This window comes from Diadema setosum, chromosome 16 (genome assembly GCF_964275005.1).
Source record: "Diadema setosum chromosome 16, eeDiaSeto1, whole genome shotgun sequence".
Taxonomy (NCBI): Eukaryota; Metazoa; Echinodermata; class Echinoidea; order Diadematoida; family Diadematidae; genus Diadema; species Diadema setosum.
The window spans coordinates 32746027-32765335 of record NC_092700.1 but is presented as its reverse complement, the minus strand read 5'-3'; the positions used below and the strand labels follow the sequence as shown (position 1 = coordinate 32765335).

At 38.5% G+C, this 19309-nt stretch overlaps 1 protein-coding gene across 1 annotated transcript in view; it reads right to left on the bottom strand.

The window, feature by feature from the left end:
• The window catches only part of LOC140239414 (kynureninase-like), a 58735-nt gene that overhangs the window by 16243 nt on the left and 23183 nt on the right, over positions 1-19309 (bottom strand). Inside the window, exons 6-9 of the mRNA XM_072319253.1 lie at positions 16382-16453; positions 7140-7214; positions 3616-3762; positions 875-973 (exon numbers count right to left, since the gene is read on the bottom strand). Coding sequence (XP_072175354.1) covers positions 875-973; positions 3616-3762; positions 7140-7214; positions 16382-16453 — 393 coding nt within the window. The remainder of the gene's footprint in view (positions 1-874; positions 974-3615; positions 3763-7139; positions 7215-16381; positions 16454-19309) is intronic.

Sequence of the window (19309 nt, the reverse complement as noted above, 5' to 3'; positions counted from 1 at the left end):
AAGTGCGGATACTAAAATTATAATAGTAAACATGAGGCAGATTTTCTCTATCACCTGACATATCAATTCGGCGTAATGGCAATGGCATCTCTTAAGACACCCTCAAAACAGCTGTGCTGTACATTGTACCTACCCATTCCTTCTGAAGCTACACTATGTATGCTGATGATTTTCCATGTCTGAGCGAACAATCCCCTTCTCATTCTTCCTCTTTTCTTCCCGGTCGCATACTTCTTCCTTTTCTTTTTCATCATCTCATTCTCCTTCTTTTCTTCCTTCTTTCTGTCCTCTTCTTCCTATTCTCTTTCATATTTTTCTTCATTTGCATTTCTCTTCCTCTTCTTTCTCTTTCAGTTCTTCTGCTCCTTCTGCATCAACTCTTCTCCTCCTATCCCTCCTTCTTCATCACCTATCTTTTTCTTTTCCTTTGTCTTCTTTTTTCTGTCCTTCTTCTTCATCACCATCATTGTATCCCTCTCGTCTTTTTCTTTAACATGTCTCTCCTCCATCTCCTATTTTTCATTTCACACTGTCTCCTCATGGTACCATGGTGACTTGCGCGTGTTCAAAAGTGCTGGGTCCTTTACGACACACGCCCAAGCGTCAGAATGTCTGATAAGATACTGTCATATATACGCGATATGAATGTTCAGTTCCCTTGAAATACCCTCACTCTTCGAAATTAAGTTTGCCACTATAAAAGGAGAAATATCCAAAAGATACTTCCTAAAATAAGATTCCCACATGTATTGAAAAGTAAACCAACCATAAACCTTGGTACCAGCACTTCAGAACTGGGCAATAAAAAGAAGAAGAAAAAAAAAATGAGAAGTCACGCAAATGGTCCATGACATGTTGTGGAAATATAACATACCTTGTAAGAACACCAGACGGCGAAATCAACATCCCAGTCATGCAGACTCATCTCTACATTGCCAACAGCGTGTGCAAGATCAAATCCGACATAGCAACCCTGAAAAAAAGAACAAAGAACAAGCAATACACAAGAAAAGACCAAAAATGAACATGAATACAGCAAGAAGCAAACTACAATTTGTAGTATACAGTCAAATCCACTCTCTTTGCTAGTGTGTACCTATTTCCTGTTTAATGGCAGGAAATGCACGGAAGCCCCACATGCCATTACTGCTCAATATATTTAAATCAGATTGAAACAAACAAAAATGTAAGAGATTTAATAACGTATGGCTGCTCCAAATCACGTCAAGGAGCAGCCATACACTCCATACATGGAGTGTATGGCTGCACGGATTATCGGATTCTAAGAGAAAATGAAGATTGACATGTGGCTGGAGATCATGCAACCACACAACCAGCTGCTTTAAAGGGGCATTCCAGACAATTTTCATAATTTCACATCATGTAGTACATAAATCGACAGCTCCATGTGTAGATTTGTGGAATTTATTGTGGTCCTTGAGCTGAGAAACAATACTTTGAAAAACCTTAAACAAATTACACTGAACAATGATGATGACATAGGAGGCTCACGTATTTCAGAAATGTAGCAGAGTACTTCCATTACAATACTGCTTGCTTGCAAGTTCACTTGTGAATAATTTATGCATGCCTTCTTCTTTTGTTCTGCTTCCTTGAGCCCCAGCTCATGTATTCCTATGGTGAGGCTGCCATGTCATCATCCTTGTTCATTTGAATTTGTTGTAAACTTTGAAACATTCTCATTCTTCATCCTAATCATTATAAATCCTGAAACTCTGTACTCAGTATATCTAATTTATACATGTAGTTGTTCAAATGTAAAAGTCTGAAAATCATCTGGAGGTCTCCTTTAACCATTGCGAACGAGTCCTGAGTATACTTGGGCATGCGTCTATGGAAAATGCGTGTTGTAGCAAGATCAAACTATCCTATGGGTTTAAAAGGGCCTTAGATTGATACACAACCACAAAAGGGTAGTAAAATGCTTATGGAAAATCATTCTCATGCTATTACTGCTCGACATTATCAGATTCACACTGAATTTCAAAGACCATGGTCACGTGCCTTGAAGCCGTGCTGCGTGACTAACGATTACACAGTGGTGGCTGTGTCAACTTTGGCCTATGAATAGGCTGTACAGCTTTAAGTACTTGCTTTATAAATTGAAAAAGCAGATCCTAATCAAATTATTGGTTGAGAGCAGTACTCATGACCAGGCATTTATTTTGCCTAATACATAACTTTGCTCATTTCCATTCATTAATATTAAAGCATAATGACCGGTCATTATCATTAGCTCTCTCATACCCCTTTCATAAACTCAATAATGCGGATAATATCCGCAACATTTGGTCGTAAAATCGGAGCGGGGATAGAATAATGCGCATTATTTCGACCCTTCTATTATCCGCATAATAGCAGCGTCGGGACCAGATTTTGAGTTTATGAACGCAAACCCAAATAATGCGGATAATTGCCGGGGTGCGGTCAAACGTCACCTGTCTTTCCCGCAGGAGGGACGTGTGCAGTCACCATGACGATTATCCGCCTTTTTCAAGACGGGCGCTCGTAAAAATAATGCGGATTATTTTCAGAGTTTGTGAACGCATTTCTTATTGAATTGTCCGCATTATTCTTATGCGGATAATAGGAGGATGAGTTTATGAAAGGGGTATCACATTGTGATAGTGACCAAGCGATACATTATTGCCGTGGAATTAAAATGCCTACATTTGAAATTCTTTCCAAGACAAGAATCTGTTGCATCATTTAACAAAACAAATATTACACACACTATTCTGTTCAGTATAGTTACCCACTCTTGGTACCTTCAAAACAGTCCAAAAACCCTCGGCTATCGTCTTGTGTGTGTACCACTGTTCTAAAAGTACCTTGTATGGGCACTTCTTACTAATGCCCAGGCTAATGTGTATCATATGTATAATATACTCGATCCAGTAAGTGGTATAATATCAACATATGGTTCGTGTGACTGCCATTACAGATGGTTAGAGATGATAAAACATCCACCAATGCACAAGATAGAGTTCTACTAGAAAAGCAATCTGACATCGCAGACCTCCGCCAAGCAGTTACTTTCCACCGATGATCTTGCTCTTCCCAAAGAGATTTTTTCTCCTCTCTACCAATGGGGAAAAGCTCTTTGGGCTCTTCCATAGAGATTGGTGATTTCCACCCATACGTCTATACATGCTGAAAAATTGCCCGATTTCCCAATATATGTAGAAGCCTTTGTTACATCATAAACCCCCAGCTGCACGGCGCGCCTCGGCCTAGCAGAAACTAGAGCACGCACGCACCTTAGTGCGCGCATGCAAACCTCAAATACGTGCAGCCTGAACTCCCAAGTTCATTCACCCTACCTGCCAAAATATCAAAATCCTCCATAAATTCCCCTAAAATTCTCAGATCACTACCAAAAGTTAATCGTTTGTTACTCGTGTCATTCTCAACCTTTCCTGCAAGTTTCATCCCAATCCGTTAACTACTTTTTGAGTTATTTTGCACACGGACAAACGAACGACCAAACGTACAAACCAATGGTAATGAAAACATAACCTCCTCCCTTGGCGGAGATAATAAATCTGGTATGTAACTGGACGATGGTGAATGCATATCCACACTAAAACGTACCTTGGAATGGCCCTTTTTGGTGATTTCAGGCATGTCGAAGAGCTGACCGGTGTAAAACTGGACAGCTGCCAGCATCACCACGGCAACGCTGTCTCCCTCCTTCTCTATTACGCTCAGAACATCTTCTGTCCTCAAGCCATATTCTCCCTTAATACAGAGGAAAAAATCAAAACAAAACATAGTTGGTTTTCATTGCATTTTTTTATTTTGAAGAGAAAACAGCTACAGTGCACATCACACCATGATCAAGTTATGAACCTTTGGGGACAAGTCCCGCATAAACTCTGGCAAGGGTCTATGGGAAATGCGTATTGTAGCAAGATCAGCCTGTCCTAAACAGGTTAAAGAGGAAATCCACCCCAAATATGAATAAACTCCAAGAGAAAGAGAAAAAAAAATCCCTACAAAACGTTTCAAAATGACCAAAAATTGGTTAAGAAATAAGGAAGATATGACATTTCTAACTTTCACAAGTTTTTGGAAATCATTTATTGACCAGTCCTTGTGAATATCCAACTCAGCTAGTTGATGTCATGCTTTCACAATTTATCATAATATTTTATATGAAATTCATTTCATGGAGATTCTCAAATATGTCTGAATTGTCCAGCCTTCCCACTTCATGAATCCCCATGCTACAGGGTCTTTCACGTTAGAGTGCAATAAGGCGAACAGATTGTTTTATCGTTGTATTTTGTTCATCATTCCATTACAACCAATAAAACACCTTGCTCTACTGATTATGCTATTGTACTACCCCTCCCACTATTAAGTAAAAATGTTTATGTTTATCGCAAACTAGTTTTCTATTACCTCTGGACATAGTAGCATCTCCAATCTCTCTTTTTTCTCTCTTTTTGCCCTTCAGAGTTGAATGGATAAAATGATATATCAATTCTAATTTTGAATTGTATTTTATCCTGTATTTGTTCATAGTCATTGTTTGTTTTGCTTCATCAATTAATGTACTCCTCATACTTTGCTAAATCATTCCACTTCAACCTCTGGCAAAGAAGTTTTTTTTTTTTTTTTTTTTAACTGAATAAATAGATATACCATCAATAAAGTTCATGAAACTAAAAGTTGTGGAATCATAGATTTTTTTCCCCTACCAAATACTGTACGAGCTGAAATTTTCGCGGTGGTTTGATTTTCGCGAATTTCGCGAATCACCTTTGAACCGCGAAAATAACAACACGCGAAAATAACAACGTGCGAATAGATAAGTACAGTTAGACCTCGCAACCGCGAAATTAACAACACGTGAAAATGTCCTCCTAGTAGCAATTCGCGAAAATATCTGTACGCGAAAATTTCAGCTCGTACAGTAATGATGTTATCTGCTTGTATGTCTATCTATACATTTATTTATCTCAATGACTGTCTGTCTTACTAGCCTGTCTGTACATGTATATCTGTCTATCTTGCTTTGCCTGTTTATGTGCTTTGGAAATCTATCTATCTGCTGATATCTTTTTCTGTTAACTGCATGTCTGGTATGGTTGTCTACTTGTATCTATCTTATTGATTGTGTTATTCTCTATCTGTCTATACATCTGTCTGTTTGTCTGTCTGTCCATTTCTCCATCTGGTTGCTAGTCAATTTTGCTAGCCTGACCATCTGTGTTTTTTTTTTTCCATCTTCCACTACACGGCATTCCATTCTTCAACGGCGACTGCAACATAGTACTCTGTTGCACACACGTAAGCTGTTGCTATGGCGACTGCAATTATTGCACCAGTCACAATGCCTCTCAAGCTCGTTCTGCATTCTGGGGCATGACCAAAACGGTGCCGATTCTACACAAAGACTCTGAAGTAAAAATCTCTGTTGCAACTGATTGACAAATGGCCCTACATCGACGTAAATAAGCACTGAATTGATCAGTGTTTTAGTAGTAGCCATGATAAAAGAAATCATGGGCGTACATACTCGAGCAGGATTCGAACCTACGACCTCCTGATCTCCAGACAGGCGTCATCTTCACTAGACCACCGAGCTTTCGCCCGACAGCAAGTGTTGGTTCTAATCTTCATGTTGATGTATACATTACATTGATATAGGGTAATTTGTCAATCAGTTGCAATGAAAACATCTGGACAGAAGAATTTCATGAATTTGAATAACATCTCTGTTAATACTGAACTTTGTATGAGTAATTGATAATGACAGAGTTTACCAAAGACTTAAAAGTATTTCTGTCCCTTTTGTAATCATGAAAAACAATATTTCTTCCAAAAGCTGGTATGATGTAGAGGTAGGTAATTTAGGTCTTTCCTCAGAACAATAAAACTGGAACATCTCTATGATGGAGGGGAGATAAATACTATAGATATTCAGTGAATTTATTCCGACAAAAAAACACACACAAAACAAACAAACTAAAAAACAACAATTCCAGTTGTTTTTCTTCGTACAAAAGGGGAGCATATTCTTCACTTACATGGCTTATGGGGTATACATTTTTAATGTCTTTTTCAAAAACTCTGAGGTGTATTAAAGGGACATTCCAGACGATTTTCATAATTTCACATCATGTAGTACATAAATCGACAACTCCATGTATAGATTTGTGGAATTTATTGTGGTTCTTGAGCAGAGAAACAATACTTTGAAAAATCTTAAACAAATTACTCTGAACAAGGATGATGACATAGGAGGTTCACACATTTCAGAAATGTAGCAGTGTAATTTCATTACAATACCGCTTGCTTGCGAGTTCACCTGTGTATAATCTATGCATGCTTTCTTCTTTTGTTCTGCTTCCTTGAGCCCCAACTCACGCATTCTTATGGTGACTCTGCCATGCCATCATCCTTGTTCATTGCAATTTGTTCTAAATTTTGAAAATATTCTTATTCTTCATCCCAATTATCACAAATTCTGAAACTCTGTCCTCAGTATAACTAATTTATAGTTGATCAAATGTAAAAATCTGAAAATCATCCGGAGGTCTCCTTTAAGATGAGATTTCATACAAGATATTGGGAGAAATTATCTTCCAACTATGCAAAATCTTGTGACATTTGCAGAAAGGATATGCAACCTTTAAAGGGATTGTAAAGGTTGGGCTGAGATGGGGATTCAGGTTTTAACTTTCTGAGAGAAAATCAGAAAACACAATATATAAAACATTAAAGTGCATACAATTCTAAGAGGAATCAAATATTTATTTGATGGAAATCAGGTTTGAATGGCTTAGATATTCAAAAACAAAGAGTTCCTAACAAAAGGTGAGTTCCCTCTTTATTCAGGACCACTTTGTTTTCTTTGTTTGGGGATTTCTCAGCCATCTCAAAACTGATTTTTATCAAATAAATTGTTTCATTCTTCTTAGAATTGATTGCTCTTTAATATTCCACATACAAATTTGTATTGTGGTTTCTAATTATCTCACAAAAAGTTAGAATCTGAATCCCCATCTCAACCAAAACTGTACCGTCTCTTTAAAGCTTCCAGCGTACAATGATGGCAATCATATTTCATCCACTTGACTCTTATATGTATATCCATACACTCATACCTTTCTAGGTTCTATGCAAATGAGGCTGGTGGCTGGATCATAACCATGGAGACGAATCTGTGATTCAGCAGCATACTGAAAGAGAGATAGAGAACGAGATAATACTAGATAATAATCTCCAGTGATTGCTATTGAATCGTGGGAATTATTCATACATATTGCATATGCCCTGTGGTGTGGCAGCCAAGGTTGCCAAACATAAATACTAACCCCCAATAGCAAATAAAAGCCCCCAACAAAAACAAAAACAAACAAAAACAAAACTCTCTCTCTCTCACACACACACACACATACACACAGAGGCTGTAAAACCAAAATATTTGCAGCATGAAATGTTCATGAATTAGAGCCCGACAGCAATTATCGAGGCATAGAATGTTCATGAATTACCACTGGCATTCAATGCATAGCCAGTACATGTAGCATAGATAAGGAATTTCAAACATGCATTTTGATTCTGTGAATCTTAGCTCCTCAGGAAATTAATGAAAATTTCTGGTTATCAACAGGCGCGGTGGAGCACCCCAATTTGCATCTCATTATCGCCCCGTTCTATTTGAATTTCCAATGGGCATCCACGGCTGCCCGAAACTGTGTGCATGAAAAAGTCAAATCTTTACCTTCTCCTTGTGCCGCTATGCGTGCCGCTAGTAAACTCAAACTTCCCACACTATCTAAGTTTTTAAAAACCTTCCTTTTGATGAAAAAATTATGAAATTTGCTGCACTAGAACTTGAGATATTAAAGCGTTTTGAAAATCACCTCTCGCAAAACATGCTCTCTGTTTTTTTCCGACTGGACTATGGCCGGGCTCCAATGTGTCCGAAATTGGCAACATAAGTTTATCAGGCCTCAATCCATATATGGTGAAAGTTTTCGCTTGGTTCCACCTGTACTTTTTGAGAAATCAACATGTTTCTACAGGGTTTGGAATAGAAAATTGTAGTAAGCGAAACAATTGAAAATGACGTCATTTCTTTTCCCGTAATATTGGGCATGCGTGGTACGTGAGATTCAGGATTTCGTGCTCATTGTTGGTTTGCATACTATGTGACGCAGTCAATTTTGCTGAGTGTCGCACGGCGGTGACTGCTGAGCTGCTGCCGCGCACGCTGCATGCAGCAAAGCGTTGTGTGTGCTGTGACATGCAACGCTACAGTCACGCGATTATATATACATGGGACCAACCCGTACACTTTGTGTTCGTGTCATTTTTGACATCACCTTCTGTTTTTTTCCGACACAACCATGGCCGGGAATATTACGGTATGACATTTAAAATGCAAGCAGATAAATAAATTTCGGTGTACTTTGTTCGAATGGCGCTTTGGTTCCGCAATCACACTTTGTGAATTTTAGGATGATTTTCGAGGCATATTTTTGGTAATTTTGCTCGCCAGGTTTTCGCTAAAATTTCACATTTTATCATTGTCAAATCCTTTAATATGTTATATGTGCATATTCGGACATGTTTTCAAATTCAAACTAACTCAATTTTAATCCGAAAATAGGTTTCCTTAAATTGTTATTAGCTTGAGAAGTTGTTTACTTTTTCTCAACTACGCGAGTACATGTTGTTTACTTTATGCAAATGAGGCTCGGCTGCCGATGGATTTCTGCGAGATAATTAGGGTGCTCCACTGCGCCTGTCAAGTAAACCAGTCAATAGCCATGAGCCAATGTGTTTTCCAGTATAAAAAGGTGTGCACAGCAACATCGCACCTCTTATGACCACAGCAAGGTCCCTCTTCATGACTTGCTGGCAAAAAAAAGAAGCATCGATAAGGTTTTTTTTGGTTTTTTTTTTGGTTTTTTACAGGGAGGAACATTCAAAAGAATATCAATAGGATATTATGAAGATGTGTAAGTGTTGTGGATTAAATATAACAATTAAATCTGACATATTTTTCACTAAATTCATTATTGTGTTTCAGAAAGTGTTAGCTGTTTATTATTTCCCAACCATTGCTGGAAACATTTATTACCTGAGACGCGCTGCCTTGACGCTTGATAAACAGCAGCAGCGGCTACCTTTGGAAATGAATGATGTTCCTAGGTGTACTGAGTTTGTACTTAGCTCTCTTTTGTATCGTCATGTAGGGTAGCCATAATGTGTCCATTTTTATTGCGCGCCTTCGTATCTTGTTATCTACTATCTTTGGTAGAAGTACAGATTTGCGGGCGCGCGCTCTGCAGTACTCGCGCACTATCGGTAAAGGTACGGTAACAACGGTACGGTACGGTAAAAGTTGTGCCAACGGTAAGCCCTCTCTTTACGTGAGTATTTTCCCGGTAGTCATGTCAGCTTTGCAACGGTTTTCAAACGGTTAATGCTTGAATGAAAGCAGATCTGTAAGACAATATTTTACCAGTAAGGAACGGTTTTCCCGGTAGAGCATTAAGTTTCTTCATAGCGGTAGTGTAGCATACATTGTACTGTACACATGAATGTATGCCATTTATACATGCATAAAATTTGCTATATATGAATGACTGCAGATCTGACACCGTAACAGAACGCCTGATCACATTCATGTAATCATATATAATAATATATATATTACATATATATTCATATATTCATATAATCATATAATCATATATTCATATATTTATATCATATATTCATAGTATGGACCTGTTGATCATTTGTGATTATTTGTAATTATTTGTAATTATACAGTTACAGACAAGCTTGATTTCACATAGACCATGTACAAAGTACAGCCGGGCCAAAGGCGGGGCCTAAGGCCGGACCCAAGGCCACGGGCCTTAGCCCAGAATCAGGGGCCCAGAGCCCAAGTGGGCCCAGGCCCGGGGGGCCTGGGGCCCGGTGGCCCAGGGGCCCAGGGGCTCACGGGGCCCAAGGCCGGGCCGAGGCCAGGAGCCTAAGTGCTGGCCCAAGGCAGGGGGCCCAGCCAGGGGCCACCAGACTGAGACCACTAAGAATACCAGTCATGACTTGCTGTGATAATGATGTGACAGGCCTGTGCATACACATACAAATTTTTTTATTATGTAAATACACTGTACACTAACTATACACAGCCCAGTCGCTGTATAAATCGTGACAGGGCTGTACCTGAGCAGCCCACAACACAGAGCAAACACAAAGCAAATTCTACGATTGCATTTAGTTTTGATACTTGACATCATTTTTTGTCACCTCAAACGCATCAAAGACAATCTTTAGACTTCATACCGTACCTGTTTTCCTGGGGTTATTTGTGGGAACTCTGCGATCTGGGTACTATTCGCAAATCTAACAACATGTGAAAATATCAACTCCTGATCATGTAACGTGCATGTGTACATTTCTGTGTTCACTGCTGTATTCCATGAACATGAATTCAACAACTACTGTTATATCCTGTAATATGAGCTGCCAGGACAAAACTCACATACGCTCTGATTCTGTATAGCAATCATTTCATTTTTTATATACATTTTGTCTCTAAATAATTGTATTTTTTAAGGAAAAAAGCTTAAAAATGGAATTTATGTAAATTTACGCAAATTAAGCAAAAGGCATTAATTGTTTTTATTTCTAACTGTGTCCAATAATCTCATTACCCTTGAAAATATCAGGTTCAGCACTTAAATCACTTCAAATGGGTGCGCTAGCAGTTCCAAGACCTTTCTTTGGAGTATAACGCCTCTGTAAAACATTGAGCTATTGACCCCCTATTCATCGGATGTGCTGAAAATGTATTTTAGGACATTTCCGGAAGATTTCGCTGTAATTCTTTCCTTATCATTTCCTTGTGATTATTTCATTTCTTATATACATTTTGTCTCTAAATAATTGTATTTTTTTACAGGAAAAAAGCTTAAAAAATGGAATTTATGTAAATTTATGCAAATTAAGCAAAAGGCATTAATTGTTTTTATTTCTAAATGTGTCCAATAATCTCATTACCCTTGAAAATATCAGGTTCAGCACTTAAATCACTTCAAATGGAGAGTTTTATCCAATTTTTTGACAAAAGTCTAGAAGTTGGCGGTCATCTTGGATTTTGGCGGCCATTTTGAGTATTTCTTACTTGTGTGCTTGACACTCGAATCAAAATTGATCTATAGACAATTACCTTTACAATGGTACCAAAAATTAAACTTTTACATCAACTTGAACTGAAAATCAAAAATAACACATGCAAGGCCCCCCACTAATAGGGTAATGTACTGTACTTGGTACCATAATGAAATACACCATTTTACAAAGTATGTGGCATCAATGGTGATGACATTTCGGGCATGTTTCACAAGCCAATGACATTTAGGCGAGCAAGTTTGATGTGCCACAATATCTGCATCCTTTTGGATCTGTTTCAGAGGTTTTGGGATGCAGGTGGAGAGCCTGCATTCCTCTGAATAAGGTGGGCAATATTACCGTCAGGCTAATCCATCCGTGTGCATGCCATAACTATTAAACACACTTCACAGGGCACAAGCAGAGTAGCAACACAAGGCACACACATATGACTTGGGCAGGATGACACAGTTTTGCGAATTCACAAACTTGGCACTCCAATGGTGGGTATGCATGCATCACTGACCATTACCTCGCATACTTGACCACTATGGACACGGCCACTGCATCGCATAGATATTGCCGAAGGACAGACAATGGTCATTGTCCACATTTGAGCCCGTTTACACCGACTTTTGGGCCGGCCAAGGGCCGGCCTAAAAGTCAGTGTAAACGCACGCTGGCCCAAATGCGGTACCAAATTTGGACCCGCATTTGGACAAGCTCCGGAGGCTGTCTCGGGCCGGCCCTGGGCCGACCTATCCTTGGTGTAAACGCACGCTGGCCCAAATGCGGTACCAAATGCGAGTCCCGCTTCCTTTCCGCAGCGATCGTGACGTAATTGCGTAATGTTATGAGTGCTTATATCGTGCATGCTGTCTTGTCTTGTCTTGAAGGAGCAGAGAATTCTGTCCTGCAATGTCTCACAATGTTTCATCTCTGTAATTTTTTTTCCTCACTCCAGAAAATTTGTGCATAGGTAAGGATGGTGAGAAAAGTTCTGTGAAATTGCTTTTTGTTGGGTAGTGGCGGTGATGTGACGTTATTTGTGATTTGAATTATCCCAAAATCCATGCTCTGTGTCGGACAAAATAGTCATTACATCCCCAGGTATTCAGTTCACAGAATTGCATACGTACACAATACACATTTCCCGCTGGTGCGCTCCAATGAAATCATTGTTCACATGCAGAGCGCCGCTACCGTCAGAATATTTATATATAGGCCGGCCCAAATTCTTGATGTAAACGCACACCGAGTACCGCAATTTGGGCCGGCCTAAAAGTGGTCAGGCAGTGTAAACGGGGTCTTAGACCAATGGCTACCATTAACCCTTACTGCACTTTGGTTGCCAATAGGCATGCATGCTAGAGTTGGATTTTTTGTTTGTTTGTCGGGGAAACTAACCATCACTGAATAGATTTTATTCAATGCCCCTTAAAAAATTCATATTGTGTTAGCTTGGCCTTCCTGCAGAACTGAGACACTCTGCTACACCTGTGAGTGTAGGTCATGGGTTTGTTAAAGGGATGGTACAGTATTGGTGGAGATGAGAATTGGGCTTTAACTTTTTGCGAGATACCAAGAAAACACTTATGATATAGTACAGACCATACCATTTTAAGAGGAATTCAAAGTTTATTTGATGAAAATCAGGTTTGGAGTGACTGAAACATCCAGAAACAAAGTAAAACAAAGCGATCGTAATAAAGTGTGGGTCCCACACTTCATTAGAATCACTCTTTTTTGGATATCTCAGCCATTTCAAAACCAATTTTCATCAAATAAACGTTGAATTCCTCAAAGAATTACATGCTTTTTCATATTTTATAAGACGTTTCTCATTATCTCACCCCAAAAAAGTTAGAAACCTGAAATTAGGTCTCAACCAAAACTGTACTATCCCTTTTTAACTTTATCAATTCTAGGTCAAATTTGGATGGATTAGTAAATGCTGACAAAAAAGCAGGGCAGATCAAGCTATTGCCAAAGCACGTAGCTAGAGGGTAGTCAAGGTCTTTGATGCCAATGGGGGGGGGGGGGGGGGTGACTGCTCTAGACAGCTGCCTGCTAGGGTACATGTACGTCCACCTGATTTTATGCTGCGTTGTTCAACTGTATTCCAAGCTTGAATCGAGATGCAATGTATGAATGTATGAATCGAGTAATGCAGTTCTCTTGTATGAGGTCTGTACTCACAGCATCCTCACCCCACTCAGGGGCAGGGAGGTTGAGGGTGGGGGGACTGTTCTAATCCAGATGCTACTTCCTATGCAAATTTACAACCTTGTACTTTCATTGACAGAGCTTCAACCGTGAACATTCGCATGGAACAAGGCACAGCACACGCAAGTAATACACAAGAAATAGTGTGGCCTCCATAGCAGACCCTAAAATACCCAAATATTTCTACACTTTTACTTTGCCATGGTTTAATGAACAAAAAAGAAAGAAAGAAAGAAAGAAAACAATTCTAAAACTTTGGTGAATGAGCTGACCCAACACAGAACACTGACATAATACATGTAGACATATAGTGGTTTCATATTTACACAATACACTCTGGTAGTATTTAGGGCTATTTAGCTCAGAATTCAATAATAAACATGAAACTTTGTGAACAGCGCCAATTTAATAGGTACACTGTATTGCTTAATCCAGGTCATTGCATCTTCAGAGCATACAAGGGATAGAAAATTACAACACTCTCTAACAGGTAGAATTCATCATGTGCTCGGGTGAGGTGGGAGAGGGGATTGAAAAAAAAAAAAAACCCAACAAACACTACCTCTGCCTCCACTTGCTCCAGGTATGGACATTGTCAAAACTTGCAATTTTTCACATTTCCAAATAAGCTACCATTTCACACAATAGGGGCATTTAAAGGGGAAGGCTAGTAACTGATCAGTGGGAATCAGTGGAAATGCTGGGAGATGATTGTTCCAATCCTTATGGGATTCATTCAAGAGTTCACTGTATATCTATTGTTGTGTGAAAATGATTTGCTTCAGAATGGTCTCATATTCAAGTAATGTGCAGTTTAATGCTTCCAGGTTAGCGTCCCTGGTCAGTGACGGAGCATTAATCTGCACATTACTTGAATATGAGACCGTTCTGAAGCAAATCATTTTCACACAACAATAGATATACAATGAACTCTTGAATGAATCCCATAAGGATTGGAACAATCATCTCCCAGCATTTCCACTGATTCCCACTGATCAGTTACTAGCCTTCCCCTTTAAACAGCCACCGAAAAAATATAGCTTTTTGTATATATTATGTTCAACTACAAAAAAAAAAAAATAAAATGCCTCAGGCAAAACTCTGTGGCAGAGGCATAAAAAAAAATGAATGGACAAATTATCTCTAGCAGTAAAGTTTATGAAAACTCTGCCGTTTACTGTTTTTGTATTTTTATTATTATTTTTTTTCTAACCAGTGTCAATGCTCATTCCTGGCTTGCCAGATTTATTCTAGTTTTTGGTCATGTGACACCTGCCTTTAGCGGGGTAAATCTGCTCGCATGCCTACACTCAAAGATAGCTGCTAGTAAGACTTTGCATATGTGCACTACTTACCAAAACCTGATATTCCAGCTTTTCTCAAATGTGTGAACTTCCCCCAAAACAACAGAAAGTTTCTGTGTTTTTCCGAGAGTGTAAAAACTCTATTTTTTGTGCATGTTTTTTGCTTTTTTGGCTAGGTGAATGTCTCTAAGATCGGTATTTGAGGTGAAAGACATGTCCATTATGACTCTGTGTGTAGGTTTCCAATTTTTGCTGCTGGAAAATTATTATTACACGTTCACAATTCTATAATGCTACACAAATACAAACACACATATCGTACACACACACACATACCACCACCACCACACAAAGCCTTCAAGGAAACCCCAATAAAAGCATTAATTATGAATCAGTTACAGACAGGTAGCTTCTTAGCTCTTTTACTCGTTAGCTTTGATTGTGTAGGAAAACGGTGGGCATAGTCCCTCCCTTTAAATCATAATTTATTATTACTATGCTACTTATACACTCGAGACACTCCAGAAAAGAAACCCATTCTCATCAGCTTTTTATGCACAGCAAAAGGAAATCCTATTAAAGCCTTTGATGGGGAGATATGCCTCTGGCATTCACATACATCAAAACAGGCAAACCTTTTCAACTACAATGATAGGGTAATATATTGTTGCACTGAAAGGATTTCCTCATTACCATTAAATATGCAAGTTTGATTCTTGCTGCATATCTTATACTCAGACAAAGTTCAGATACTGGCTGGTTATTAAGTTCATTGCACAAAATCAGTTAAGGAATTCATAACACTTTTATACATGACATCTAATGTGAGTAAAAAACAAAAACTGTAATATTCTAAAGTGCATAGCCAATTCAAGAATTAACTCAACTCTTACAAAGGAAGATACTTTTGGAGATTCTACAAAAACAAACAAACAAACAAACCAACCAACCACAAACAGAACATGCACAGACAAACAAGTGTATGGACAGCAAAGAATGATATACAAGCAAAATTTGTTTATTCCACTTTATAAAATGCTCATGACTGTAAAAATTGTAATAGCATGACTCTATAATAAACCACAGAATAGTGGTTTCTGGGATGTGGCAGGCTAAAAAAAGGTGAAATGTTAAGTCAAGACACACTTAGGGTGTGTCTATATGCTCAATTTGCAGAGGCAGAATCAGCCTTTAGAAATGTGATAAAAAACACTCATCCAAAGGGCTGTTCATGAGGGGGTTCTGCAAAAATGCTTAATTTTTTTTTTTTTTTTTTTTTTTTTTTTTTTTTTTTTAGACCAAGAAAGAGCCTACTTCGTGAACATGCATTGATGAAAAACTAAAACCCTGACTGCAGCAAACTGTTCCGCGTATGTGATCTTGTGTTTATGCTTCCCAATTAAATGCGTGTTTAGGGAGAGACCTGCTGATCATAAAGCATGATTTGCATTGACGATGCCCCAGTGACTGTGATTAGAGAGAGTCACTGAGTGTAATTGCACCTTTTTACGCATTTTGAATCAGCGCATGGAAAAGTTTTGCTTTAAAAGTGAGTCTGGAAGCAACAATGGATAATGGCCCCCAAAAGTTAACCATATAAATGCAACCATACAAAGATTGACATGAAATCAACAACACACACAAAAGATAGAGAGTAGAAAAATGCTTAAATCTTTACTCACGTGGTCACTGGGAAATGCCTTTGACTCTATGATAATCTTGTGCCTCTTTGGGGTTGGTGAGTAGAAGGAAATCTGCAAAATTAAGGAAAACAAAAGAAAAAAAAATTGCATTGACAAAGGAAATCTAGACAAATCACAGATTATATCAGCTGTTAAAATATATCTGAGTTCACTATACAGAGCATACATGAAGACTACATGGTTACATTTTGTTATTCTGAAAAAAACTAGATATATCACTACGGCTACTGATATGCCTCCGCCATAATGCATGGTTCTCCTAATAGGTCTATAGTACAATGTCTTGACAATGTGTGATGACAGTTTCACACAAGTGGCAAAATATTAAAATGACAGGTTTGACACAAATGTGCTGAATGTTCACTTTCCTAGAACTAGGTTCAATTGGATGAATGATTAAAATGTCAGAGTGCAGGTATTTGGGGAACTGATGATTTTTAATTGACTTTTGACCCTTTTATAAGTTTATGCATTGAGTAATTTTCAAGGTATTGAGAAAAAGCATAATTTCAGTATCAAATGGGAAAATAGCATTATCTAAACCTGGCCTTTGACCTTTGACCTCACAGTTCCAAAGAGAATCACTGTTAGGTTGAACATGCATAAATATGTAAGTTTCATGATGATACCTTGAGTTACTTTCGAGATATGGAGGAAAAAGTGCAATTTAGCCCTTTCACTTGACCTTTTACCTTTTGACCTTTGACCTTTCGGCAAGAAACTTCCCCAAAAATATATATTGGGTAATACATGCCATACATCAAGTTAAAAAAAAAAACACCTTCAGGCATATTGCATTTTAAGGAAAGTACTGATATTTTGAGGAGTTGACCTTGACCTTTGACCCCCCTGACCTTTGACCCATGACCCCCAACTTCCCTACATAATCATTGCCCATCGGTACAAGCATATATACTAAGTTCCATGAAGATACCTTGAACCATTTGCGAGATATGGAGAAAAATATGAAATTTCAAATTTTTTTCACAAAATAACCTGTGACCTTTGACCTTTGACCCAGTGACCCTAAAATCCACACAAAGTATTATCCTCCAAGGATATACCCTCATACCAAGTTTGATGTAAAACCACCACACGGTTCTTGAGATATCGACAAAAACAAAACGGGACGGACGGACGTACGGACGGACGTACGGACGTACGGACGGACGGACGGACGGACGGACGACCCGAAAACATAATGCCTCCGGCCACTTCGTTGCGGAGGCATAAAAAAAAACAACTTCTTATTTCAAAGGTTATTTACTCTGAAAAAGAAGTAAGGTTCATAAATCTGAAAGTTCGTTGGAATGCAAGCTTTTGGATTAACAAGACTTGAGAATGACTATACATATTTCATTTTCATTTTGCGGCCTTTTTGACTTTGCTGTATGTAGTAGACATGTGTACACGTCTTTGGATGTTTAGTATATAATCAAATTAATGTATACTGAACAGTTGTCATGTACTCAAAAAAAAATAAAAAAAATAGGTTATTAAAAAATTAAGCCATTATCTATTGTTGACATTTTTTCCTCTATTCTTCTTCAGACCGGCCTAGAAAGGACATCGAAGACTTCTATACACAATCAAATAGCAACCACGAGATACAAAATGTTGCAGTTGGAAATATCCAACACGTGGACACCATAGGTGAGGTCTTCAATGCAGTATTTTTTGGAGGGAGGGGGGGGGGGGGCGTGAATTGATAGGTGACCACAAAAAGCAGGTGGATGCTATAGACAGGTGGTTTACTATAAAGACAGGTTTAAAAGAGTGGGGAAATATCTTTTAGAGCACCCAGAGAGAGCTGGGCTGGATTGCAGCCAGGGTTATGATTACGTTGATCTCTCATAATTAGCGGGACAACTACATGTATTATCGCCTCAAGATTGAGTGCACCATTGCCATGGCGAAAAAAACACAGAGGAAAATCTTTTAAAGCCAGCTGACGTACACCACAGAATACCACGCCATCTAGGCAAATCTTGGGTAGGGGGACGCGTACAACGTATGCCCTTGTTAATACCCGACCGCTCCCCGTTTACGCTGAGGCTCTCTAAAATCATCCCCAGAACAGATTAGGCAATGGAAAACAACATCAAAACGAATAATGACCTATTTGATTGTTACTAATTTGATTGTTACTAAACCTAAATCATATTTAGGTTTAGTAGTAACAATTAACCTAAATTATATTCTCATTATTCTGAATTTCAAGATTATTGACACACACCATTTGTTTTCCAAGTAATTCAGTGCCATATGGCACAACCAGCATTTATGACTAAAGTACCTTCATACTACCAGTAATAGTGAATTTCACATCATGTATCTATAGGCAAACCTATGTGGATACTAGGGTATACACAATTATTCAATTACACAATTCCAGAATTGTTTTTTCTTCCATCGGTACATGCTGATGTCTGGTTGCTACTTTTGCTTCTTGTTTTTTATTCTATTTTTTTTTTTTGTAAACTGTGTAGTTCACAATGGCTTGAAGTGTTTTCTTTTTTCTTTTTGTTGTTGCCTGCATTCTCGTAACATCTACTATGACATTTTGATTGTTTATTCAGTACAATAAAATGGTCTGCCCCAACCAGAAGAGGGTTGTTATGTGGCAAGTTCCTTGATGCAACGTTTCTAGTGTCATATGCAGGCTCAAGTGCTTTTGTTGGGATTCTCCGTGCAGAAAAGTGAAAAAACAAAAGAGAGAAATTTGACTGTGGTGCATTTTGACTGGGCTGCCTCTGCTTCTAAAACACAGTAGGCCTGTCTTCATCAGCCCAAAGTTTCAAAATTAGTGCACTGTTTTGCAGAACACTCCTTTCGAAACTAGCCCGCTGTCAAAATAACCCGCTATTTGTGCAGTGAAGACGCAAATAGCACGCTATTTGATCAGAA